At 43.9% G+C, this 27,470-nt stretch overlaps 1 protein-coding gene across 2 annotated transcripts in view; it reads right to left on the reverse strand.

Annotated features, from left to right (window-relative positions):
• Positions 1-92: 92 nt before the first annotated feature.
• LOC118086560 (protein argonaute-1) overlaps positions 93-27,470 on the reverse strand; it is a 47,066-nt gene continuing 19,688 nt past the window's right edge. The window contains exons 3-19 of one of the 2 annotated variants that reach the window (XM_035118315.3): positions 24,370-24,490; positions 22,542-22,723; positions 21,790-21,926; positions 20,406-20,540; positions 20,084-20,171; positions 19,364-19,511; positions 17,133-17,252; positions 15,025-15,147; positions 13,864-13,997; positions 12,828-13,012; positions 11,222-11,381; positions 9,595-9,685; positions 8,806-9,000; positions 7,782-7,916; positions 7,084-7,185; positions 6,201-6,400; positions 93-5,271 (exon numbers count right to left, since the gene is read on the reverse strand). In XM_035118315.3, coding sequence (XP_034974206.1) covers positions 5,163-5,271; positions 6,201-6,400; positions 7,084-7,185; positions 7,782-7,916; positions 8,806-9,000; positions 9,595-9,685; positions 11,222-11,381; positions 12,828-13,012; positions 13,864-13,997; positions 15,025-15,147; positions 17,133-17,252; positions 19,364-19,511; positions 20,084-20,171; positions 20,406-20,540; positions 21,790-21,926; positions 22,542-22,723; positions 24,370-24,490 — 2,365 coding nt within the window. In that variant the 3' untranslated portion in view covers positions 93-5,162. The remainder of the gene's footprint in view (positions 5,272-6,200; positions 6,401-7,083; positions 7,186-7,781; positions 7,917-8,805; positions 9,001-9,594; positions 9,686-11,221; positions 11,382-12,827; positions 13,013-13,863; positions 13,998-15,024; positions 15,148-17,132; positions 17,253-19,363; positions 19,512-20,083; positions 20,172-20,405; positions 20,541-21,789; positions 21,927-22,541; positions 22,724-24,369; positions 24,491-27,470) is intronic. The other variant, XM_088672283.1, reaches the window with a different exon arrangement.

A 27,470-nucleotide genomic window follows, 5' to 3' on the forward strand; every position in this document is an offset into this window, starting at 1 on the left:
TTCTCACAGAAGAAACTCATATCCAGGTGTTGAAACTTTCTTTATAAAATTTGAGTCCCAGTTTGCTCCTCTCAATAAGGACTGTACAGCAGTTGATCAAGTCTGTTTAATAAATGGACCATACAATGTTCATTTTCAAATTAAAAAAACACAAACAAGAAAACAAAACTCAACCAATAGCGTGTTTTGTGAACATTCTCTATTTACACTTCAACGCTTCCTTGTAACAGTTTTTCTTTTTTAAAAAATAATAATAATGAACACAAACCAGAGTTGCCATCAGTTTAAAACTTTCACAATTTCTTGGAAGTGCAAAATTACATGTGCACACGTGATACGGGTTTCACTTTTTTTATTGCTGTTCTGCCATGTTGCTCACATTTCTCTCCAGATAGGACCAACACACCAACTTTGCACCTTGCTGCCAAATTGCTTTGAACATTTAATTAAAAGGGGATTCTTTGTTGAATCCTTGCAATGCTGACACTTTTAGGCTTTCCTACAACATCAGTTTTCTATAGACAGAAGCTGCTTTGTTGGTCCCAAAAGGATTATGATACCAGGCACGGCAACTTTCCTTTTTTCAGACAGATGTTTGGTAGCCAGATAATTTTTTCGTGTGTTAGAGTTGTATAGAATTCTTCAGATGAGAACAGCTCATTTTCCAAACTAAAGAGAACCTCTCGTTCCACGTAAGGATTTACACTAGAGACAATATCTAGATGTCGCTGCATATTTACCCGGCTTTCCCCTCTGTACTGTGTATCCTCTGCCTGAAGAGTGGTGTGTAACTCAGAAAGTTTGCATCCACCAAATGAAAAGATTGTTTGTTGCCCTACCTCTATTTTACATCCTATCAATTTCATTTTGGTACGCCCTTACTTGTAGTTCAGCAATGTCTGGAGGGCCGCAAATCCCATTGGCCATGCTGGCTGGGACTGATAGAAGCTGGAGTCCAGAGCCCCCTAGAGGGCCACAAAGGTTAGCCACCCTAGCCATAGACATGGGTGGGCCAAAGTTCCCAAGAACTCTGGAGCTCGTTCCACAAGCCCAAGGGAGATTTAAGAATAATTTCTCCACAGGTAACAGCCCCTTTATGCTGTATGGCAAGTTGCTTTGGAAACTGAGAAGAATGTCAACAGTAGCTTTTGACATGACATTGGGGCCTGCAGTTTATAAAATTGGCAGGGTGTGTGTGTTAAAATATTCCACTGGGCTCATATAAGCCCCTTGGCACAAACCTAAGGGCCACCTTGAATCCCAGTCCAGTTTTTGTACTGCTCCTTGCAATCTTTTGTGGCACAGGTTCTTGCCTTCTTCACCATCCTCTTCCACCCAGCCCAGTGTCTTTTGCTCAAATATAAGCATTAAATTGGAACTAGCAGCAGTGCAGGTAAAATAAAAAACAAGAGCCAACAACAGATAGCTACATAATTATGCTGCCTCCCAAACCCTCACGCAAATGCAAATGCAAACGCGCACACACACACACACACACACACACACAAAGTGAGAATTTGGCAACATTTTCAGCTGCAGAAGGGCAACATAGTGACAAGAAACAGACTTAAGGTGCAAGGTTAAATGCTCCAAAATGCGTATTCAAATATCTTATTGGTAGCCTTGCAACGCCCCCAAAGTGGACACAGTCTGTGGTACAAAAGAAAGAATGCCACCTCCTGCTATGTGCTCTCGTGGACTATCAAGAGGATATAATATACAGCTTTGCCAAACCTAAGCGGGAATGGAACAGGGAGCCTCCATTACACAGAACATGCAGGAAGATCTAACTCATTAAGTAGAACATCTAAAGGGGGGAGGGGAAATACCCCGAACCCAGAAACTTTGTTCAATAGAGGGTGCAGCAATGACATCATTTACGGCACTTAGTGAAAATTCCGCATGCACCAGGTGGGTGGGAGGGAGAAGTGAAGGATGGGCCAGAAAGCGCTTTGAAACAGGTATGTTTCTTCTAGCTCAACCTTCAGCAACCTTGTGCCTTCTAGATGATTTGCACTATAACTCCCCAGGCAACTCAAAGCAGTGTAAAACAACTGGAGAGCACCAGGTTGGCAAAGCCTGCCCTAGCTGCCTGTCTCATTAGGTCATGCCAACACCAATTCATTCAAAGCAGCTACTTAACGGCGGAGTGCAAAAATCTGATAACAATTCAAGTCCTGGAGGTTTGTGTTTGTTTTAAAGCAATTTTTTTTAAACAAAGCTGAATATTTCTCAGATTCCCTCCATCTCCCCCACCCCCCAGGTTCTGAAAATGCCCAAGTCATTTTTGCTCAAAACGCTTCTGAATCTTGGACCAAATATTTTAGTTGCAATGCTGGTGACTGAACTTACAAATCCCACTCCAAGCACAGAGACAGAGGCGCAGAGGACATGAAGGGGATGCAAAGAACTCAAAAAGCTGCTTCTATAAATAAAATCATTCTCACTCACAAGCCCAAGTAAGAGGGGGGACTCCCCAACATCTCTTTCTGAAAAACACAGGGCTCATAATCTAGGTTCATGCTGGAAGATGATAATGTGTTTACCCATGCAGGCACTTGGTTAAGAAGATCAGCTTTTCCAGACTGATGCTTTTGCTGACCGGACTCTGCCCAAAGCAAAGCAATTCCCAGCCTTGCGGGATACAAAGCAGCTGAGTGAGAGGAAAAAGGAAACCAGCGGGGAAAGAGAGGAGTCAAAGATCCAAAGAACTGCATAACTCACTGTGTGCAGCCAATAGTGCATTGGACTTGTGCTTCAAAAACCAGTAAGCAGGCACACATCTTCCCAAGTAAAGCAGGTGAACCATTCTGGAACCTGGGGAAGTGCTAAAAGCCAGTTGTGATATGAAGTGGAGATCTGATGCTCAAGGTCAGAAATCTCAGCAGCTGCACACAAGCATTCCTACAGCAGTTCTTTGGGACCAGGCTAAAGAATATGAGCCATAATGCCCAAGTAATGTAAAACACAACAGTGCTCCATTCTGTGGCCCATTTTTTTTGTTTTTTGCATAGCATTATGCAACCCATTATGATGGGTTAACATTCTGCCCCCAAAATGGCAATTGGAGAGAGAAGGGGATGGGATGGAGGAGTGAAAATAAAAAGGATGGGATACCTGACTTGACACTTGATGCTTGAGTGGTAAAATCAGTATTGCCTCACAAGCTGCAAAGAATATGCTTTAACAGGGTGTGCCTATAAAGAGAGTGGCATGGCTGCACAGGTTCAACCTTCCTTTTTTTAAAAAAAAGATTTTGGCAGTTTAAGATAATAATCTGAAAAGACAATGTGGCTTGAGTATAGGTGACATTTCCTTCTCTCACCACATGCCTGCTTTTGTACTAAAATGGCAAGAATGTGTCCGTAACAGAATATGACAGAGAACCTCCAGCCTTGAAAGCACAAGTAGCTTCTTGTAGGAAGTTTGAAATTCATCATCACGGGGGGACAGAATAGATTTGTCTTGTGAATACGAACTATGTCTACATAGATAGAGCAAAGTGCATGATGTTGTTGTTCTGATCCAAGGAAGAGCCTAGTGGGTTTTTGTTTATTTGCATGGGGGAGGGGGGTTGGCAGCAGAAACCATCAGGGCAGTTTTGAGAACATGCTGGACCTAAAACTATTATAAAACTGTAAAGGAAAAATAGAATGAAACTTTAGAAATAAAAGATTTTGTGGATTGCAGCTCAATTAATGGAAAAGCAGCCAGCCTCTCGCTAATCTCTATCACTTGCCTTTTAGTACACATGCTGCCAAAGCAAGCAAAAATCTCTTAACACAACCCACCACATATGCTATAGGAAAACTCCAAAGTATGAGGTGGCTGCTGGGGGAATATTGTGATGTAAATGCTGAGAAGATATAAGTGATTTGAGTAAGTTTTGGCAATAAGACTTGGCACCGTATAAAAATAACACTTGGTAATAAAAAATTTCACCGGCATATAAAAAAAAGTCAGGACATCAATTGATAATGGAGTTTCTTGTTTGTGCTCATGGGGCAGGCAAAAACATTCTTCTTCTTGCAAAACCCCGTTTGTTAGAAATGTAGTTTTTAAATTAATTTTTTTTAAAAAAAAATTCCACTCAAGAAATACATCAAGAACAATTAAATCAACATCAAATAAAAACAAAAGAACAAAAACAGGTTTTATCAGCAGCTCTCCAAATTCATATGTCATGTTAAAAGTGCACAGAATTTTAACCCATCGTGAGGCTGTGAGGCTAACATGAAAATGAAAGCTTTGTGTGAACATTTAAAAAAAAAGAACTCCTAATACCTTCAAGTTGGAGATTTTTTTGGACCACCACCGAGACAAGAGTATCCTTGGTTTGCTTTTCTGTTCCTTTGAAAGGTGAACGAACATCAACATTTTGCAGCATTGCGGTAAGGCACTCGCCCACATTTGAGTATGTGACTGCTGCATTAAAAGGGCAGCAGCTATCCCACTTTTAAACAGGCGGAAGACAAGTTTCCTTTTCGGCATTGTGGTAAGTGCTGGGGGTGCCTTACATTATTATTATTTATTATTATTATTATTTTATTTATTTATTATTATTATATATAAAGGGGAGAAAATTTCTTCATAGGGAAGGGTAAGAGTGTTAAAATTAATCTATAAACTACTGGCTTTTTCTTCTTCTTCACCAATTAAAGCATCTTGTATCCTAAAATATTAGTTTTTATAAATCTAGTCATCTGTTTTAAGGCTCTACAAATCCCATTTCCCCCACCCATCCCAAACAATAACAAACAAAAATCTTACCAGCGTTTGGATTTGGCATTGGAGAACCAAAAAAGTTATTTCACAGTCGAGATAGTCTAATATTGCGCCCCCCGCCCCATCCCAATAGTGAAAACCGTTTTGTTTTTTTCTTAACAGGAAGTCAGATCTCTTCCATGGTTTAAATACTTAGTGTGTTTGGTCAGGTAACTAGAAAGCCTGAAAAACAAAGACTACAAAGGTGTGTTCAACCGGTTAAGTGGCTCTCCTGCATTCATTCCAGAGGATGCTGGTTTCCTGCCTCCAACGCCATCTGCGCCCTGCAGTGATTTCTCATTGGATGCCCATAAGGTGCTCCCAATGCTTCCTCTTTTTAAATTATGGCTCCTACAAATCTGAAAGCTTTCTGGAGTGAGGTAAAAAAAGTTATACTTTCAAGCAAAGTACATGGTACGTAAAGTGTCCTGATGAACTTGTACGGCCTTGGCGAGGGCCTGAGGGTCTCGACCATTACTCTGGCCAGATATGTGACTGCCTTCTCCGCTGAAAGTGGAAGAAACGGGGTATGGTAGGGAAAGAGAACAAAGCATTAGTTGTCTACATATAAAACCACTACTTATGAATTGCTTCCATTCTGGGTAAGAAGCCTGCAAGCAAATCCGTATTGCCCTAGCAGAAAACTGTCTTAGGTAAAGGTAAAGGTACCCCTGACCATTAGGTCCAGTTACGGATGACTCTGGGGTTGCGGTGCTCATCTCGCTCTATAGACCGAGGGAGCCGGCGTTTGTCCACAGACAGCTTCCGGGTCATGTGGCCAGCATAACTAAGCCGCTTCTGGTGAACTAGAGCAGCACACGAAAACGCCGTTTACCTTCCCACTGGAGCAGTACCTATTTATCTACCTAGCAGGCCCACAGATTCTCTACCCTGCCCTTTTCTCAACAAAGCCTAAGGACCCTATCCAGTGCTAGTTCTTCTCAAGAGTGGATCCATGAAATTAATACACAGGACTAGCTCAGGCCCATTAATTTCTATGGATCTCCTCTGCAAAGAACTAGCAATGCATATAACCCTAGGTATGTGTAACTGAAATAATCCTATGCACTTCCCTTGTTTCCCTCTTCTGCCTCCCACTTCCCCTCCCCTTCTTCAGTTGTTTTTTAGATGGCAACCCCATTTGAGCAGCGACCTGCCCTCTTGTGCTTCGTAAAGCACCATGCCTATTGGTGGTATAATGTGACAATCAACCCATCAGGGACTCCACAAATGGGATGTACCTGACATACAAATCTGTTCCTTCAGAACTGAAGACACACATTCAAACCCAGGTGTCATTGGGGTTCCACCACACAGTGATGATGGTGAAGGAAAAGAAGATACCATAGAGCCACATAACTACTGTAGTCCATCCTGCTCCAAAGATGGAAACAAACAAGTAGAGGTACTACATGTGCAGACACCCAGCTGCTCACCTGTCATGCTCTTTGTCCACAAGGTGATATCGCGCCCGAAATGCCACCAAGCGGGCATAGTATGCTGGTGCTGGGATAGAGACTGAGCGAGTGCAGCGTACGTAAGTGTGGCAAAGCTGGTAGGTGAGAATCTGAAGCTCATCCGCTGTAAACCGGTTGTCATCCCAAAGAACGTAATAATGGGAAGGTCTGCTTGTACCCTGGATGGGAAGAAGAACTGGACTCAGTGGGGTACACAGGGAGGAATGATGATACCTTCCTAAGTGCAGTGGAAAGATGGTCCATCTACAGGGATAGTGGCTAACCTTTTCGGTCCAAAGGCTGCATGCCAGCGTTGGCCATGGCAAAAGCAGCCAATGCACACTCAATCTGGTGCATGGGTTCGCCACCCCTGTGCTAGGTGGCCTTAGGCAAGACCCCCCACCCCCCCACCCCCAGCTTCCAATCCCCATTGGCATTATGGATATAGTAATATCAACATCTTGCCAGAGTGTCGTATGGATTACTGGGCTAACATGCAGTGCTTTGTGCATTCAAGAACCTCTAGGTAAATTCCAACCACCACTATGGTGACCCACAAAACCCAGAGGCCACCGTCTCAACTTGGTCCCTTTGTTTTAATCTTCCCTTGTGGTCAACTCCATGTAACAGAGCAAACTGCAGCCTCCTTCCCCAGATCTACAGCCCCATAGAACCTTTGCTTCAGGGAGCCACAATAAGCTGGTGCCCATTCACCAGCTCCTTCCTTGCTATTGCCTCCCTCCGCAAAAAGTGAACAGGGAATATAGGGGTAGGAAAACTGAAGTATACTCTGGGATTCTGGCTATTATCTAAATCACCTCCTCTCCTTAAATAAAAAAGGAAGGACATTAATACACAGTACCTGAATGCCAGCATGACTACACAGGTAGAAGTCAAACTCAAATGGATGAGTAATGTTTGTATCCACTGTTGTTCCTGCTGGAATGTTCCCACTTTTACCGATCTGCAGAGTTTATTACAAAGGAAACAAAGGCATAAATGCTGTTAGCAAGAGCAATTGTCTGGGATGTTTAAGCAAGATTCTTAGGGTGGATGCTAAGAAAGACGGGTGTTAAGCAACGCTAAGAAAGAGCAATTGCCTGGGATGCCTCCACAGCCCTTTAGGGATCTCAAGCAAGTTAGTTAGTGAGCTGCTGTGCCAAACAAAATAAAATTTAAAAGAGCAAAATTAAATTAGCTTCAGGCTTTATTAATGCTACAGTGGTACCTCTACTTACGAATAACTCTACTTACGAATGTTTCTACTTACGAATGGAGCTCCGTCCGCCATCTTGGATACAGTTTAGATAGGATTTTTTCTACTTACGAATTTTTAGATAGGGTTGCTTCAACTTACGAATTTTTTCTCCCAATGCATTCCTATGGGATTCAACTTACAATTTTTTTCGACTCACGAATGTGCGTTCGGAACGCATGAAATTCATAAGTAGAGGTACCACTGTATCAGCAATCCCACAATTGCCACTTGTTAGCCTCGCTGAGCTGTGTTTACACAACCAAAAGACCTAATTTGAATCATGCCCCATCACTGATCCTCACCCTCTCATTCTTATCTGCACAGAAGAGGCGAGTGTGGTGTCGTTTCTGCACAACAATGTAAGTAATGCCTGGCTGGTAGTCCTTCTCCAATTTGATGCAGGCGTCACGGATGGCCAGGAGTTCATAATGAAGGATCTAAGAGAAAAACAGCAACAAAGCTTTAAAAGGTAGAAGGAAAAAGCCATGCTGCCCCCCACTTCTGTGTCTAGAAAGATCATCAATTCACTAAGCCATTTATTTTAGTATTCTTATTTGCTTCATCATATATCTTCTTTTAAAAATAAAATAAAAATGTTGAGGCCATCTTAATCCATGGCGCGATTACAGCTAATTGAAAACTTTTTCACCCACTAAAATGGACTGGAAGTCAATTTAGCACAACTCAACAAAAATAAAGCACTTTGTAAGACAAATGTATGGTTAATTTGCTAAACTGTCTGCCCCAAGTTGTAGGCACATCTACAGGTTTAAGGTGGCTTTAAAGGGGGAGGAGGAGGCAAAAGTAACGAAGAAAGAGAGGCCTATCAACAGCTATTAATACCTAAATGGACCCTCCTGAAACATTTACTCCTGAAAATCAGTAGCTGTTTCCCTTGTGCCCTGCCTCTGGGTCTCCCATAAGCCAGGGCTGGGAAATTTGGGGCCCTTTAGATGTTGTTGGTCTCCAGATTCCATCAACCCCAGCCACCAAGACCAATGGGATAATGGAAGTTATGGCTGTCAACAAAACCATAATCACCATCATCTGCAGGGCTACAGGTCCCCCAGACCTAGACTAAATGGACCTTTATTTATTTCATAAAATTTAAACACCACTTGATTGTAAAACAATCTTAAAGCAATTTACAAAAATCCAGTTAGTCAAATTCAACAGAACATATCTACCACTCAAGCTCATCTTAAACTGGGCAATTCCTAACCTGTACCCACTGCAAACCTCTGTCCTTTCCGCCTAATGTGAACCGAAGCTTCCTGCGCAGGATCCATTCCCGCTGGTACTACTGAGGAAAAGAGGACCCCTCACCTGTGGGAGCTGTCCCTCCGGCACTCCATCACGGTAGAAGATGATGCGGGTGGGTTTGAAGCGAGTGGACTTGTAAAACTGGATGAGGAGCTCTCTCACCATGTACGACAGGTCCTCTATGATCTCCTGCCGGGGCCGCTGAACCCGCACGGTGGCACAGTAACGGCTTGGGTGGGCATCCATACTGCCCACCACCTGCAGCCCATAAAGAGCAAAAGTGTGAAACTTGCACGCCACTGAAACTGAGAATTGTTGTTATTATTATTTTTAAGAACTTCGCCCTGTATTATTTCTGTCAGGCTTGGGTGCGGGTGCAGGGAGCAATCCTGATGAAAGTGAAGGACTGTCAACTGGTGAAGACAAATGGGAGAGAACAGGTTGAAGACAACACTGCCTCTCCCTATGCTAGGGGAATGAAGAGGCAACTCCCTAGACATCTGTGCTAGGCTACATGGACACAAGGCAAATGTACCTATGTGAGCCTCTCACTGTAATCCATCCTGAATGAGCGGGTTGGTGCACAACTGACGTGGTGGCCAAGTGCTCCAGACAGGCAAACAGAACAATGTCTTATACCGAACCAAAGCTATGGTCCATCTAGCTCAGTATTGTCTACACCGATTGGCAATGGTTTTCCAGGGTTTCAGGCAGACTTCCCTGGAGACTGAAACTGGGACTTTCTGCACACAAAGCATGTGTTCTATCTCTGAACTATGGCTCTTCCCTTCCTGATGGTCTGGGGCCGAGCCAGCCTATAACACACCACAACATTTGAGGGGTAAAACTTACAGCTGTTATGGAAGGCTTCTTTCCATCGCCTGCTGGGGGATGAGTCACATCAGCTCCAAGGAATATGACTGGCTGCTGAAAGACAGCAGACCTGGGAACAAGATTGAGTAAGGAGATTTAGTACCAAATACAACCAGAGTTTTTTTTAAAAAAACAAAACAAAACAAAACAAAAAACAAGAAGAAGAAGAAGAAGAAGAAGAAGAAGAAGAAGAAGAAGAAGAAGAAGAAGAAGAAGAAGAAGAAGAAGAAGAAGAAGAAGAAGAAGAAGAAGAAGAAGAAGCATTTTGTGGGGAACACTCTTCTACAAAAGCTAGCTGTCCAATGTTTTGTAGCTAAAGAAAGTTACTTCCTTCTGTTAAAACAAGTTACTAACAAGCAATATAATCAGAGTTACATGCTTTTATCTCCCCCATGTCCTCCCCAAAATTCCAAGCTCAGTCCCAAAGAACTCCTCCTGAAAGTGTGTTCAACAGGCTCCCTTGCTGGCGATTTTCCTCTGCCAAGAGAAATCTTGATATTTTCAGTAAGTTCTTCCTCTGGGCTGACTTACTGTGTTCTAAACTGCCCACATTACTTCTTAATATATTTCTTTATTCATATTCATTAAAAAAAAACCAAAGTAACAGCTGGAGACAAAAACAATGAGAAATCTGATAAAAAAGCTCTCATAAAGTATTCAGTGTAGCCATATAACTGGATGAATTTTTAAACCATGAAACATTTCAGGTGAGCCTTTTATTACTGCTTAATTGTAGACTTATGGTTTTGTAGTAATTTTGCTATTTTTTTAAAAAAATGTGGACTGTAAGCTTGGTTTACAATCTAGATTTTTTAGATTAAAAATGCAAAGCGCTGGGGAAATGGTGGAGTGTGTCGCCTATAAAATATTGGAAATTATGAACAGGGCAAAAAATGAGCAGATACATAATTCTAATTACTATGTGTAGTTCATTCTAGGACAAAGAATCCAATTTCTCAGTTCAACAGGGAGGTTCTTCAGATGCAAATTACAGTGGAACCTCGGTTTATGAACACCTCGGTTTACGAATTTTCGGTTTACGAATGATTGTAACCCGGAAGTAAGTAAACCGAGGTTTCCGAGGCCTATGGAGGCATCGGAGCGAAGGCCCGGCCTCCACGAAGGCATTGTGATTGACTATTATCAGCCCAGGTAAGAATCAATCCAGTAAATCAATCCAGTAAATATGATCAGTATTCATTGTTGTTGTTGTTGTTGTTGTCCATCCACAAAGAATACACAATTGATTTAAGTCCCCCACCTCACCCCGCTTTGCACCTCGTTTCCTTTGCACTGAAATGAATGGGGTGGAACAACGGAACAACAGTGTAGCTTACATAAATTAGGTGTGTTGTGGAGATGAACAGCATAGTTTGGGGTGGAATACAAATGACAGAACAGAAGCATGCAACCAATACAGGACAAAATGGAAAGCAATACCTTCTTACATCCCTAATCATGTGTTCTTGTTCAGTTATGGCAGGTAGCAGGGTGTGCTTGTGAGCTACAACATTACTGTGTGTGTGTGTGTGTGTGTGTGTGTGTGTGTGTGTGTGTGTGTGTTCAAGTGATGCTGCTTCCCTTCCACCCCACTTGTCAAACATACCGCTGGTGAGGCACCAGGATGTTGTTGATCCCGCCGAGCTTGACATTGATCTTGAGGCAGAGGTTGGAAAGAGTCTGTGGCGATGTCTTCACAACATTCTTGACCTGCACGCACTGGGTAGCCATCCCCAGGAGCGTGTCCCCCACACGCTTTACCTCCGCTGCAGACAGAAGAGTTAAAGCCTGTTAAAGCAACAGGCACCTTGCGGCTTCTTGAAAAGGATAGCAGGAACATTTTTGGGGAAGGTTTCCATTTGATATGTGGAGGGATAAGGCAATAGCTTTAAGAGAGGTTGAGAATTCCAGAGCTGATTTAAAGCATGCAAAAATATTCCATGGTTTGTAGACCTCCGTGCACTGTATCGCTTCAAACTACATGCAGTGCAGGGGGGCAAATGCCACATATCTTAAATTTCCTTTTTTTTCCATCTTGAAAATATGCTCCTAAAATCTGCAACTACAGAGGCTGGATTACCGTAATAAACTATGTGGGGCTGACCTTGAAGACAGTCCAGAAACTCAACTAGTGCAGCAACTAGCAACTAGTGCTAAGAGAGACAGAAGAGCAGCCCTGCGGCATCAAGCCAAAGGACTACGAGGTCCAGCATCCTGTTCTCACACTGGCCAACCAGATGCCTGTGAGAAACCTGCAAGCTTTCTCATAACATGATATGCAGCCAATGGGAACAAGAGAAAGAAAGCTCTTCACCACTTCCTGTACACTTTGCTTTAGGAACACAGGAAGCTTATATCAAGTGAAACCATCTGGCTCAGTATTGTCTATACTGACTAGCATCTCTTCAAACTGTGCCTGGAGATGTTGCAGTTGAACCTGGCACTTTTTCATTCTACCACTGAGCCACAGCTCTCCCCGAGAGGTGGGATCTATGGCATCTGTTCTGAAACAACATAATTGGCTCCCTGTCCACTTCCAGGCTCAGTTCAAAGCGGGGATGCTTATCTACACAGTATGAGACCCAGATACTGGTTGGATCTTCTTCTCCCATACTCCCATGGATGTCCAATTTAAGTACGGCAGTCAGCAGAAGCCCTGGAGAGTACCTTTTCAATGGTGGCAACCTTGCCTGTGAAATTGCTACCTGAGGAAGCCTTGTCTGGCTCCTACTTTATTATTGTCCCTTCTCAGGCTTTCAAAAAGCTTTTACAGTTTTTAAGCTATCCTAGGTTTCTACTTTTATTGGAGGCAGTTTGTTTGTTTGTTTGTTTGTTTGTTTGTTTGTTTGTTTGTCACGTCCCTGCTGCACTAACTTTCTATGTTCAAAGGCATAGTTTGTCCTTTAAAAAGAAATGTAGTAGTAGTAGTAGTAGTAGTATTTACATTTGTTTACTGTCCTTCTTTCAAAAACCACAGGGCAACCAAAGCAGTTTCTGTGCCAAAATCGCTCCTAAACACCAATTAAAACAGATCTAGAAAATCAGCTTCCTCCAAGAGCGCCCAGATCTGGTCTGCAACCACCCACTCAAAAACCTTGTCCGAGAAGGGGAGCTTAGGAACTGGAAGTGTTGGATTATTAAGGGTTCAATGGACAGAAACTCCCTTTTGTCCTCCCTCCTCCTAGCAACTCCCTCCTTTCCTGTTAACATACCATACACCGGCGTCTTCCCTGGCAGGATGACTATGATGAGCTGGAGCCCCGAATAGGTGTTCTTAAGGTGACGGAACATGGGCTCCACACTGTCCGCACCTTGTGCATATTTGCAGAAACACGGCTGGCCCTGGATTGGCATCCCTGCATCCTTGGAGATCTTGCGTAGCTGGTCTGTAAAGTTCCTACGGCACAGGGGGGAAAGAAAATGAGGTTTGGAAGGAGGATGCAGGAAGAGGTTTTTTATGACTGGTTATCCCTCTACCAAGAAGTGCAGTTGCATAGGATGGGGTTGGAAAACCCATGGCCCTCCCAACTCCCATTAGTCCCAGCCAGCAGAGCCAACACTCAAGAAAGATGGGAGCTGCAGTCTAGAGGGCCACAGGTTTCTCATTAATGCACTGAGGGGTGTGTTGGGTCCAGGACGGAGAACCTAGCCCAGGGGACTAAAAATCCATCTCAAAAGTCTGCTAGTTGTCCCTAAGCCCACAGGAAGCAGTGAATGCCCTCCAGTTGTTGTTGTTTTTACTACAACTCCCATCAACCCTGACCACTGGCTACTCTGGCTGGAGCTAATGGGAGTCCAACAGCATTGGGAGGAGAACCTGTGGCCCACCCAGGCATGAAGGAACCATCTCCCAGCAATCACCCATAGCCCTGGATGGGAGTGACAACCCTGCAATACCCAGGTTCTACAGCAGATGAGGAACTGCTGGCAGCTTCTCAGCACCAGTTTTCCAGGAGCATCCCCCCAAAAAAACTGCCACACACATTTTGAAGGAGATGGGCTACCAGAATACATTATGCTGTTGCTTCAAGATCTGATCCAGCTCCCTATTAGAAATCTAGGAAGCTGCCTTATACCAAGATGAGCCACTGACCCATCGAATTCAGTACCACCTACACCTTTCGACTCTTAACTGGAGGTGCCAGAGATTGAAACTGGGTCCTTTTGCTTGCAAAGAATGACTCCAAGCCATGGCCCTTCTATAGCCCCGTCCAGTTCCCCACACCCACAAACATAGCACTCACTTACTTCAGAACTTCTTCCCTGCATTGCTTCTGGGGGGCGAAACAGGCTATGGCCCAGACTTTGATCTCAATGCCATTGTAGAACTGCTTCCCCCTCATGTCCCATACCCCCTGGTTGGGTGTGGCGATGGCACGGTTCTGCGGGAAAAGAAAATGGGTTGGTCTTTCAAAATAAACACCACCTACCAGGGGAGATTGGGAATCATTGCCAGTCAATGGGAGGGGGGGCTGGGGTTCATCTGGCATCAATATCCAAACTTAACTGTTTATTAAAACCTAAGAAAAGCCTGCTGAATCAGGCCAGTGGTCTATACAGTCCAGCATCCTGTTTTCACAGTGGCCAATCAGATGCCTGTGGGAAGCCTACAAGGTGGGCCTAAGTGCAACAGCGCTCTGCCCAACTGCGACTCCCAGCAACTGGTAAATGAGAGGCATACTGCCACTGACAGGAGAGGCGGCATATAGCCATTGTGGTTAGCAGCTTGCGCTCCATGCATTTGTCTGATCCTCTCTCAAAGCCATCCAAATTGGTGGCCACCCCCACAAATCAATAAAAATAATAAAAATAAACCAGTTTCCCTATCAAAAACAGCTCTGAATTCAAACACTTAAAACTATTTAAAAACACCAAAACATAATGCGCAACACCTGCCCTCAGAAGACCCTGCCGCAATCGTCAGTTAGCAGCCAAAGGCTTCTCTAAACAAAGAAAGTTATTTCCCTGCCAGCAAAAGGGAAGCAAAGCGGGACCGGCCTAGATTCCCCTAGAAGGGAGCTCCACAATCCACTGCAAGCAGCCCCTGAGAAGGCCCTCTCTTGTGCCCTTGCCTGTGGTGGGACAGATATACTTTTGTTCTGTAAGCCATCTTGAAAGGATTTCATCCGTAAAAGATCATAGCCATAAAATCATAGAATTGTGGAGCTGGAAGGGACTACAAGGGTCACCTAGTCCAGCCCCCCCCCCCCCCCGCAATGCAGAAATCTTTTGCCCGATGTGGGGCTCAAAGCCACAATTCTGAGAATTAAATACAATTTATATGGTGACTGGTGGCTTTGAGGAAGAGGTGCCAAAATGTCAATTCCTTAGATATTACTACTGCTCAGTTACTCTAAGCGAATCTGCCACACACACCCCAGAGCACTTGAGAGACCCTTGGATGCTTACCCGTCCTCCATACTGTAAAATTGGGGCTGGCAGGACACGCCCAGTCACTTCAGTCATGTCATCCTTCACCTTTATGCCAAACTCCTGTATGTATGGATCCAGGTTATAACTGGCGTTCTTCATCTGAAAAACAAAGATAGTTACATTTTACTGAGTGCTTCACTTTCTGCATCAACTTTCCCCTTGCTGTGCTTTATGCTGCTCTAAGTCGGCTTTTTGCTGTTCTTTCTGCTTTGGTGTTTATGTTTTGTTTTAAGGGCTCCTTCTGAAAACAGAATTTCCTGTTTTATGGTCTATGTCCATGGTGGAGAGCTGAAGCTTGGTTCCTCAGCTGCCCCACCCACCACAGGTCAACTCTGATATCAGGTGACTACTTCAAAGGGGATAACTCAGCTCCACTCAGCTGATTGGTACCAAGAGTGCACCCTCCAAAGTGCTTGTTCTCAGTGCTCATCAGCTGATCGGTGCCAAGAGAAAGCCCCATCAGCTGCACTAGGGAATTCTGAACAGGAACTTCTAAGATAAAGCCAGTCTTTATCTGTCCCACATTTGAATTCACATATTATGTCAGGTGTGGCGCAGGTGGGTGTGGTTTAGGGCAAATGGCCTCACATGCCGACTTAGGACCCCTGCCAGGCCAAATTAGGCTCACAGGCCAAAATGTCCCAAAGCTGATCTATGTATACGTACTGCACAAATAACTTTTAACTTTTTTATTTTTCACATCTAATAACACATAAAAATTACAATACCTGTACATAGAATTCATGGAAGGTATACAATGCTACCCTTTGTGCCATTATTCTTTTTTCATAATACAAGTCTCTCCAGTAAGGTTATTGTGAAGCTGCTGCTGAGGTTCCAGTTTCACAACTTCCTAACCATAGAATGACCCCAAAGCAATGCCCTACAAAATCATCTTCCATGCTTGTCTGTCTCATCAGTTGTACTTGCTTCGTCAATCTTTCCATTAAGGCATTTTGCTGCATTAAAATTTTCCATTCTTGAAATGTTCCTCTCTCTCTCTCGTTTTCTGATTTCTTGCTATTACCTATCTAGATGCAGCCAATAACATCAATAAAACCTCTTTATATGGTTCATCTGAATTTTGGTCATCAAATATAGTTAACAATGCCAGTATCAGGAAAGGTTCTATGTGGTAGCTTATTATTTTACTACATTCCAGTAAGATTTCCCCCCAAAAAACTTGTACGGCATCACATCCTCACCACTTATGTAAGTATGTGCCCACTTCTGGGCAACCACATCGCCACATACAGGACTCACTGCATATATTAAGCTTAGTTGCTGAAACTAACTCAATGGGTTTCTTTTCCACATCTCTTTCCCATTTTCCATTGTAATATTAAAATTTAGGTCTCTCTTCCAGCATAGATTTAAACTTGGCTGGAAGAATGATATATAAATATAGTAAAATATATTTATCCAAACAGAACAGGCTTTCCAACAGCTACACTGGTAAAAAAGAAACACTACTCATAAGAGTGGAAAATATAGGCAATAGTTTAAGCAAAGCATGGGCAGCCAACAGTCTTCAGGATAAATAGCGCTAGTCTGGCCTATGAAAGCTCCTAGTGGAACACTTCAAATGATTATGTTGCTGGGATCTGTCAATGGATCGCAGAAAGTTCTACCCAGGTAATGGCAGGATCGCATCACTTCATCACTGGTTCCATAAGATCTGGAGGGATTCAGGTCAGAGGTTTTGTAGCTTTTGTGGCTAAACACTCAGAAAGCCCCATACTTCCTGCCCTGCCCCATCCTAAAATTCTGGTAGATATGAAGAGATGCAAATATTGACAGCAACCTAGAACTCTTGAAATTTTAAAGTACATGAGTTTTGGCTTTGAGAGACTCTGTCATCACTGTGCTGGCAGAGACTACCCATGTTGTTATGGGGTTGCGTGGAGGGAGATCTCTGCCCCAGCCAACCCCATTTGAATTGCACCGCTAAGTCATAAAGCTTTCACTGTCCTCAGCAGCAGTTCACAAACCCTCACTCACAAGTTGCCAGTCCAAAAGAACAGAAAGCTCACAAGCGCTTGCCGCTTCCCTCCCACAAGAGCAAAGAGACAAGAGGCACATACCAGCCGGCTAATCTCCTCTTGCCTATCCGGGGCAGACCTCGCTGTTGCTTTGATCATGGTGGAGGTCTGATTGTCCGTTAGTTTCTTAATGCACCGCTGGCCAGCCACAATGTTACATACCTGCCAAAGACATTTACTTTTAATTGTAGTTTTTGTTATCTTGCCCTTTGGCCCCAATATTGGTCTTCCAGATCGACAACAATGAAAGCATAAAACAAACACACACTTAAAACTCAGATCAATGTCAGCAGCAGCATATAAGAACACTTATGGAAAACAGCAGCAGCTTCCTGTTAATCTGGATCAGCCCGCCCCAACCCCCTGGAGAAACAAGGAGTCCTCAGTACTCCAGGACTGTTGCTCCTTCTTCAGAAGGAAGTTCTACAAAGCTGACACCATTACAGAGAAGGCCTTGATTCTTGTGTCAGTCAGCTTTACAGTCAATGGTAGAGGAACAAAAAACAGGGCCTCTCTGGGGGACTGCAGAAGGAGATTGAGTCCCTATTTTTGGGGACTCAAAATTAAGAAAATGCACTATGCACTATCCATGTATAAGACAATCCCTTATTTTAAACTTTGAAAATTTAGGAAAAAATATAGTTTTATACACGGGAAAATGTGGTACATTAGAGGAAATCATAAACTTTACCCAACTACAGCTATGGAAAACTTGCAGATACAGCCAAATAGCTTTTGAGTTGGGAGCCAATTTCCCATAGATTTTTTGAGTGATAATGGAGCACTTTAATCTGTAAAACTGTTCTACTAACAGCCCTCTCAGAATCTTGGGCAAGCCAATACGACAGCCATGCTCAGGGGCCAGTAAGAGACCATTGGGCAGTGGTTCACATGTGAACATTAAGCCATGGTCAGAAACAAAGGCATGGTTTACCATGAAGAAGCGGTGTGCTAGTGCATGCTGCCCAACAGCAGCTGCTGCGCTCCTCCCTTCCCAGAGTCAGGGGGGGGGGACCATGGAGAAGCTGACTTAGCATTATATGCAAGCCAGCATTCATGGGCTTCTTTTAAAAAACAAAACCTTGGCTTCCAGTAGTAGTTTGCAAAGAAACAATGAGTGCTGTTTCACACATTAGGTGAAGCCAGCCATTCTGTGGTTTTGTTTTCCACTTCTGGAAAGGGAGGAGCAAAAGAGGTGCAATTCACTGGCATGCACTAGCATGCTATGTACTTGTTCATGGTAAACCACAGTTCATTTCAAACAATGTGTTACCAGTACATGTGAACCAGACCAGTGTGACTGGCAGCTTCCTGGGTTCCAATCCACCATGTATCCATTAGTCACTACTGAGTCCTGCCTACCCTTGATTTGGGCCAAGCAGGCAAAATTTGTGCTGAGTGCTTGGCATGGAAAGGGAGAAGGGAGTAGGGAACATCGCACTGAAATTATTCACAAAGGGGACTTTAAAAGGCAAGGTGAATGGGCAAGATTATGAGCCTCCAATTAGTTTCAGAGCATTTGCTAAGGGGAAGGATTTAAAAAGGTTGTCCCCTCCTTTTCCTTCTCCACCTGCTTTCCCTTCCTGCATCTTGTCTTTTTAGTCTGTAAGCCTAAGGGTTGGGCTGTGGTTCTTTTCTGTTTGGAAGACATCATTTATCTGAAAAGCAGGATAATAAAACACAACAAAGTTGTGACAGGCTGCTTTGAGCATAGAGGGTAAGATTCATAGAATTGTGGAGTCAGAAGAGGCCCTGAGATCATTGATCAACCCCTGCAATGTAGGAATATGCAGCTGTATCATATGGAGGACCAAACCCTGCAAACTTGGTGTTATCAACAACCACGTTCTAACCAGCTGAGAAATCCATGGGACTGTTACGTTTAAAGCAAGCAGTCAAGATTGGTCAAAGTCTCATGGTTGGGAAAGAAGGAAAATTCGGCTTATTTTTAAAAATTATCTATTTATTATATATTATCTATTTATTATATTTATAATATATTTATTATATATATTTTTATTCTCAGTGTATAAAATTGTAGTGTTTTGTGTTGTGTCTGTGTGTTTAGTCACTTCTTCTTTGTTTTTCAGTAAAAATTAAAAGTCTTAAAACAGCTAGAGGCCAAAACACAAAAAGGTTCAAAAGGATAAGAACAAGTACAAACCGGAACATAACTGTTCATGCAAGGGCACCCACACCCACCCTCTATAACAGCAAAGCCTTGAGGTATTTCAAAGCCATCTCCCCATCCCATTCCGAAAATCAGTTTTCACCTCCAGAGGTAGATATGTGTGCTTCTGCTCTTGGCCGACTTGAAGACATGGCAAGTGGGGGTACTTGAGCTGGAGGTTGTATTTCTGCTTGAAGTACTGCGCTACTGTGCACTCCACCGTCTGACCGCTCTCCAGCTGGAGAGGGAACCTACACAGAAGAAATCCACAGCTGTTTAGAGAGCCCAGTACAAAACTGCGCAGGAAAAAGAGCTCGAGCCTCTCCAGACTGATTGGTTTTGCAGGTGTACTCTACGTCTTGTATTGTGCATTAGTGGTGAATTTATGCTGGACCATCCACACATCATTCTGCTTTGTAAGTTGTTGTGTGATGCTTCCCCAATGTTACTGCATTATTGCTATCTGGAAGAGCACTCTTGCCCTATAGGGCAACAAAAGCAGGACAAACAACAACTCCAAAACATTTGCATTATGAGAAGTTGCAGGATTTTATTAGGCTCTTAATTCCACCTTCAGGGCAGCTTTCCCCACACTGACAGTTGAAACAAGTTACCTAGCAGCAGTGCACACTTCTGAGAAAGTGCCCAGCAGTCAGTTCCCAAGGCTTCCTGCATCGCCAGACTAAGAGTGTTTTTTCTCATTCCCCTTTCTAAATGCTACCCAACAGATGCTAAATGTCACAAGGTAACACACACCCCTCCTGAAACACACAAACACACACCACAAGTGTCTCTCCCCCTTCCCCCAAGCTAACAGCCTTACGTTTGGTGGCTAGCCGGCCTCCGAGTAACGTTACACACACGGTATTTCCTCTTCATCTGTCCACAATGAGTCACCTCCACTTTCAAACCTATCAAAAGAGAAACACATCTGATGTCAATCAATTAATCAGCTAATTGATCCAGTCAACATGTAAAACAGAGAACGCAAAGGAGGGATAGGGTGTCCCAGCCTTTCCACCACAGCCTCAAAAATATTGCCCCTCTTAATTTTGCCTTTTGCTTTGCATCTATTTCCTTTGTGGCCCTGCAAGAAAACCACTTGCCAACTAGGGCCTTTTATTAGAGTCTCTGCCCTCTTTTACCTTTGATCTCCTTGGTGAAACGGACTCTTTGAGAATCAGTCAGGGGCTTCGGCTGCTCATCAATGTTCCGGATGTCCAGCACCTCACACATGAACTCAATCACTGGCTGGGCCTTGTAGAAGGCTGTCGCTGATACTGTTGTGGGGTGAACAGACAAGAGTGCAGGTCAGTCAAGACAACAGAAGCACAAGCGTCACGGTCATTTCTTGACTCTCGTTCTCTGCCACCATTTTGCAGGAGGGGTTCGAGTGCACACCAGAACTTTAGGTCTATCTATGCAATTAATGTGGATTTAAGTACTGTCACAACAAATCCATATTTAAATGATTTTTTGCAGTTTGGAAAGTGACAGAGAAAACTACGGGATAAACAAATGACCAGTGGAAAAACATGTAAATACTCCGTAACGAAACCAGGATGATGATGATTACTACTACTACTAGAATTTGAATTTGTATGCCACCCTTCATCCATAGATCTCAGGGCCATTCACAGCATAAAAATACAAGATATAAACACAAAATACGTAATACAAACAAGAACCAAAGAAGAATCCCCTCCCTCAAATGCTCTAGAAAAAAACAGATTTTTAAAAAGCAATGCAACACTTGCAGAGAACCAGGTAAGTTTACTTATGTTTACATAATACATTTTTGCTCTGCCTTTTATGAAGCTGTTTAAGGAAACACCAGCCATGCATGCTGTCAGAAAACTTGTGCTGTGAACTGTCAAAATAATCACCACAATGCAAGCTGCAACTGACTGAGCTCTTTTTCTCCATTGAACCTACCACAACAGTTAATTCAGGCACCTCTGGTGAACAGGGCCCCACAGAACCTAAGAGGCACTGTCAACAATCCTTTTTTCAGCCACAGTCTTCTGGTTGGGTATTCTGAATGTTTTACAGTGACATTTATATATCAGGGTTACTGTTAGAGGACCTCCGTACAGGGAGCCTCCGCCTCTCCTGTTGACCAGCACTTCGCCCAGTGAGAGCAGCAGCAGCGGGTCAGGTGGGGGAATGAGGAAGTTAATGGGCTGGAGGAGTCAGGGCTCGGCTATGCTAGAGAGCCATTGCAACGCCCTGACCAACAGATGGAGGGGAACAGGCAGCCCCTTCCGGCACCCAAATTAAGGCGCGCCACCAAACGTAAGGTCGGGAGGAGGCGTTTCAGGGTGCCCAAACTCTTATGCTGGGCACGTAACAGGAAACGTCTACTCCCGGATTCTGCGAGTGACTGAGCAGTCATGTTTTCTGCTTTCTCTGCACTGTAAATACTATGCACAATAAAACTCTTACAAGACAGAGCGCACTCAGGCGTCTTAACTCAAGAGTAGCCGCAACAGCACCATTACAGTTACATTTCTGCATGCATTTAGTTACCATCAATATTCAGCATCATCTTCCACATAGCGGGCCTGACAGACTGGTGGAACCCAAACCAGACCTCCCGACCACCTCCCAGCGGGTGATAGTACCCTTCAGGAGGAGAGAAGAAGGAACGGCCCACTGGCGTGTACCTGAGGACAAAGAAAATGAAGAACATTAGCCCATGCTATGCCCATGTAGGACAGCAAGCTCTTGATATTTGAAGTCTAGACTGAGGCACAAAAACCTTTCAAGAATGTCCCTGGGCCTCAAATCTTCTTACAGATTTGTCACTAGCATAATTTTGCCCAGTTCTTTCCTCGTACCTAGGCACTGTTTACTTGGGGTGGGCAGTCTTCAAAGTTGCAAGTTAAAGGATTTCCTTGCTCCATGCATGCCAATCCAATCACTTCAATCTGTGGAACTTGCACCTCTACAAGTGCCAAGTGATGTCCATTCCGCATTTGAAAGCAGTCATTTTCCTTTAAGGACGCAGCACCTGTGCTTTGGAACACCCTGCCTATTGATATTATGTAGGCACCATCACTATACTCTTTTAGACACCAGCTGAAGACTGTGAAGAAGCGGGAGAGAGCTACTCCCTCACAGAACCCCAGAAGATCCCACAAAAATACAACTCCCAGGGCCATGCTCGCTTCATGGATGTAATATATCTGTGTGGAAACAGTATAAAAGATGTGCCCAGAGTTGTGTGCATCTTCCCTTTAAAAAAATTAACTAAATCCCTGAACACAAAAGAAAGTTACCTCATGGAGGCCAGGTGCCTCATGGCAACATCAAGGGCTTGGACAGATTCCAGCGGAACAGGAATCTGCCCGCTCACCAGGGCCTCGTGAAGCATCCGCCAGCTCACAATGGCCATCCACTTGATTGAAACCTTGAATATCCTGTCTTTGCCTTCCCCTGGAATCGTCACCTCAAAGTCAACCTACAAACAAAAGACAGAAAAATAAATTAATTTCTTTAAAATGTTTTTTGTTGTATTACTAGTTGGCCCTGCCACGTGTTGCTGTGGCTCATCCGTGTGATTCCCCCCACCCTGTCCCGACCCATGACGTATCACGCCCCCTCTTCCCCCCACCCCCGGCTTATCCCTGTGACTGGTCCCACCGTGCCCTGACCTATCCCATCCCCTCCTCCCCCCAACCCCCACCCAGACGAGTCAGTACCTCCATTCAGCCTAGTCTATAAAGGCTTCGACCTAGTATGTAAATGAGAGCCGAAGTGCTGTTGAGAGGGAAGGTTTTATAGATGCAGTACCAGTGTAGCCGCCACTATAGGGCGCTAGTTTGCAACCTGGTTCTTTTCCCAGCATGCATTTTCATCTGAGTGGTGTGTTTTGAAACACGGGGTTTTAGATAGCACAGGTGTGCCATCTGACTTATCAAACTTTCCTATTGCCTTTGGACATTCGCATGTGGTGTTGTGTCAAAATTTCACCTCAATTGGTCAAGCAGTTTTGTAGAAGAAGAAGAGTTTGGATTTGATATCCCGCTTTATCACTACCCGAAGGAGTCTCAAAGCAGCTAACAATCTCCTTTCCCCTCCTCCCCCAACAACAGACACCCTGTGAGGTGGGTGGGGCTGAGAGACTTCAGAGAAGTGTGAGTAGCCCAAGGTCACCCAGCAGCTGCATGTGGAGGAGCGGAGATGCGAACCCGGTTCCCCAGATTACGAGTCTACCACTCTTAACCACTACACCACACTGGCTCCACATTGGAGACGAAGGAACATACCCAGTTTACATTTATATATATATAGATCAGGCATGTCAAACCTGTGGCCCTCCAGATGTTTTGGACTACAATTCCAATCTTCCCCAACCACTGGTCCTGCTAGCTAGGGATCATGGGAGTTGTAGGCCAAAACATCTGGAGGGCCGCAGGTTTGACATGCCTGATATAGATGATTTGCATTCCACAGTAGTCAGGTTGTAATACAATAAAATACAGGGGGTGGGGGAATAAAAGAACCATTTTAAAATATGAGTATTTAATTCAGACATGCTACAGGCCACCTGAATGAATATCATGGAGCACATGCGGTACACAGTTTTGTGGGCCCCTGCCTTATATGGTATGGCATGGAACTATGGCTTTGGAACCCCTGCCTTATATGGTATGGAACTAGAACTAGGAGTGAAGGATTGAAGAAAAAGAAGTCTGCATTAGTGAGTTTGTTAGGCCTGTTATATAGTCATTTTCAGACAATGAAATAGTTGTTGTTAAGCTCCTGCAGTCTCTGGCATTCATTAAACACAATTCCAGCTGAAAGCACAATACTTGGCAAGTCCCTTTCAGGAGGGGCTTGAGTTCAGGTCAGAACATAAAGGGAGAAAGAATTGGAATCACACTTAAGAGTATGTTCCCAATTGGGTCACCAGACACCAAGGTGATGCCAAGTGACTGACATGTAATTTTCAGTCACTGCCATGTTGGATGCACAGCAGGGATAGAAGGGAACACCAATGCAACTTCTTAATTCTCCTGATCCTTCTAGCTTTAAAAAGAGGGTGCCTGAGGAATAGAGAGAACACCGCCCGCCCACCCACCCAAGAGAACACTGCCCTCTTACCCTTTCATTGCCAATGGGCAGGGCAGTGACCGTATAGATGTTCTTTTTCCCATCGTACACCGGCTTCCGATCTCCAAAGATTTGAGGTTTGAAGTGTTGTACCATGTATTCCACAACCTCCCTGCAGAGAGAGAGACCAGGAGGGGAGGGGGAGGAAGAGAGAAGCTAGAAGGATTGGCTAGCGGGTTCACAATTCCAGTAAGAAACTAGGACCAGGTGTATGACTGGGCTGGGAGCAGCCAAGCTAGAATGTGAGGGAGGACTCAGGATCATTTGGGTCAGTGGCTGGTGCTGGAAAAGTTGAAGCCTTAACATGCAGCAAGTGGAATGTACTGCTCTGCTGAGTAAATGAGTGCAATAGGCTAAGCACCTAGACTTTACCAAGACTATCTAATACAGGCATCCCCAAACTGCGGCCCTCCAGATGTTTTGGCCTACAACTCCCATGATCCCTAGCTAACAGGACCAGTGGTCGGGGAAGATGGGAATTGTAGTCCAAAACATCTGGAGGGCTGAAGTTTGGGGGTGCCTGATCTAATACAACAACTTCGTATTGCTTGGCCAATCACCTCGGCTGATCTTGTATTTTCCCTCATTCCCATAAGTGATGTGACTTGTCCGGAAAATTTTGAATTGGAAAATATTCCTTATGTAAATCATAGTGATTTGCATCAGGAAAAGAAACACCTGATTGCATTAGAAAAATTACTCATGCCCTAGAGAGCAATCTAATAAAGCATGTTTATTTTACTAGAATTTAGTAAACAAAGCTTTAAAAACCATCAGAAATTGCCAAGCTTGTTTAATGTTGTGTTTGCAACAGGCATTCATTCACTCTTATTAATGAACTTGTAGAACAGGACATTTTCCAGCCCGCATCACAGATTCCCATTCACAAACACTGCACAGCAGCCAATGAGGTAGTTGTGAACTCCACAATTCTGCAGAAACATAGCAAAAGTGACAGAATTTAATGCTTTCATCGCTAGACTGAGACAGATGGGTTAACCTGAAGTGGCAAAAATGATGTAGAATGCTTGGTAAATGATTTGTTTCCTTATCAGGTTTCTTTATTGCTCTTTACCAAAAATGGTCACAGGGTAGTTTACCAAAAAAGGGGGGGGAGGGCAATATAGAATAAAATAAGCAGCAAAAAACTTTTAAAAATCCGATCAGAAGGTCGGCGGTTCAAATCCCCGTGACGGGGTGAGCTCCTGTTGCTCGGTCCCAGCTCCTGCCAGCCTAGCAGTTCGAAAGCACGTCAAAGTGCAAGTAGATAAATAGGTACCGCTCCAGCGGGAAGGTAAACGGCGTTTCCGTGTGCTGCTCTGGTTCGCCAGAAGCGGCTTTGTCATGCTGGCCACATGACCTGGAAGCTGTACGCCGGCTCCCTCGGCCAATAACGCGAGATGAGCGCTGCAACCCCAGACTCGGTCACGACTGGACCTAATGGTCAGGGGTCCCTTTACCTTTACCGATGCAATTTATAATAGAAGGCCTACCAAAAAAAGAGCTTTCATCTGGCATCAAAACAAAATTTATTATTTTTATTTATACTCCACCCTTCCTCCCAAATATACAGCTAAGGTGAGATGCACTTCGGTGGAGAGGTCATTCCACAAACATGGAGCCACCACCATTAAGGCTCTACCATGCATCCCTGCATTATGCATCTCATTTAGCATAGGGATGACCCAGAAAGCCTCTTCTTATCTTAATGCAGGGTTGATACAGGAGACAGCATTCTCTCAGATATTTGGGCTGCAGATCATTCAGAGCTTTAAATGTTGTCTTAAGCACATAGTTTTGTGCCCGGAAGGTAATTGGCAACCAGTGTACCTGCTTGAGTTCTATTCCCCTCCACACTCTGGCTGCCATATTCTTCACTCGTCGCAGTTGTTGAATTGCATTCAAAGGAGGCCTCATAAAAAGTGTGTCACAGAGTGTGGCTAACTGTACCCAGGCTATTCCTGTCCAGAAAAAGACTGCAGCTGACACACCAACCAGTGAATAAGTATGAAATTTGTATTAATGTTTTCCACCCAATAAACTTACTTTTAATTGCCTTTGATGATATGCTAAAATAATTTCTAAAAAAATTACTTGAATAATTTTGATGTTTATCATAAAAGTTACATAAGCATCTGGGTAATGCCCTGAGGTGGTCAAGAGCAACACTGACCAGGCAAATACTGACAAGTCATGGTCAAGCATGTTTAAAGTAGACTTGGTCAACCTGGTGCCTTCCAGATGTTGTTAGACGACAGCTCCGCTTAACTGTATGGGAACCGTAGGCCGACAACATCTGGAGGGTTGAACTTTAAAGCATTGCCATTATGAAATAATATCAACTGTTTCTCCACTTACTACTTTTTTGTGTGTATCTGGCCTGACTGCCAGTTTTTTTAAAAATAAAAAAATAATTAATGTTACTGCATTTTTATTCCACACTTGCCAAAGAATAGGGCGACATATAAATTTCTCCCGCCAAAAAAAAAAAAGTACCATCTCAAAAACTGCACGAAGTCGGTGAGGTTGGCTGTGTGCAACCTGTCCATCTAATGAACTTCATGGATAAGTAAGGACTTGGACCTGCGTCCCCTCCTTGGTCCTCGTCTGACATGTTGGCCTTTGCCAGTGATGAATGCTTGCGTTCCTTTTTGCATAATGCTTGTAGTTACAAGCAGGTGGCCAGTGGGGGCAGTACTTGCCCCTGGCTGCTGCAAGGCTAGGGGACAAGTAGCCCTTGTTCCTGTCCTTGCTAACAAATAGCACCATAATTTTTATTTTTAAATTACTGTATTTTTTCGTCTATAGGACGCCCCCTATTTTTGGGGACTCAGATTTAAGAAAATGGGGGGAGATGGCCCCATGTATAAGATGCCCCCTAATTTTTGACATTATTTTAAAGGGGAAAAACCTAGTGTTATACATGTAAAAATATTGTACGCTGCCCTCTACCTAGTAGCAGTCTTGAAATATTTGACCAGCATGCCAACTCTACAATGCCTTCAGCTGACATCTCAGAAGCCTGAGTTTGGTTTCCAGGAGTGGGGGAGAGTGAGCCTCTATAGTTCTCTCACGCCTTCATGGATAGCCAA

This window comes from Zootoca vivipara, chromosome 6, assembly GCF_965207765.1.
Source record: "Zootoca vivipara chromosome 6, rZooViv2.hap1.1, whole genome shotgun sequence".
In the NCBI taxonomy this organism is placed as follows: domain Eukaryota; kingdom Metazoa; phylum Chordata; class Lepidosauria; order Squamata; family Lacertidae; genus Zootoca; species Zootoca vivipara.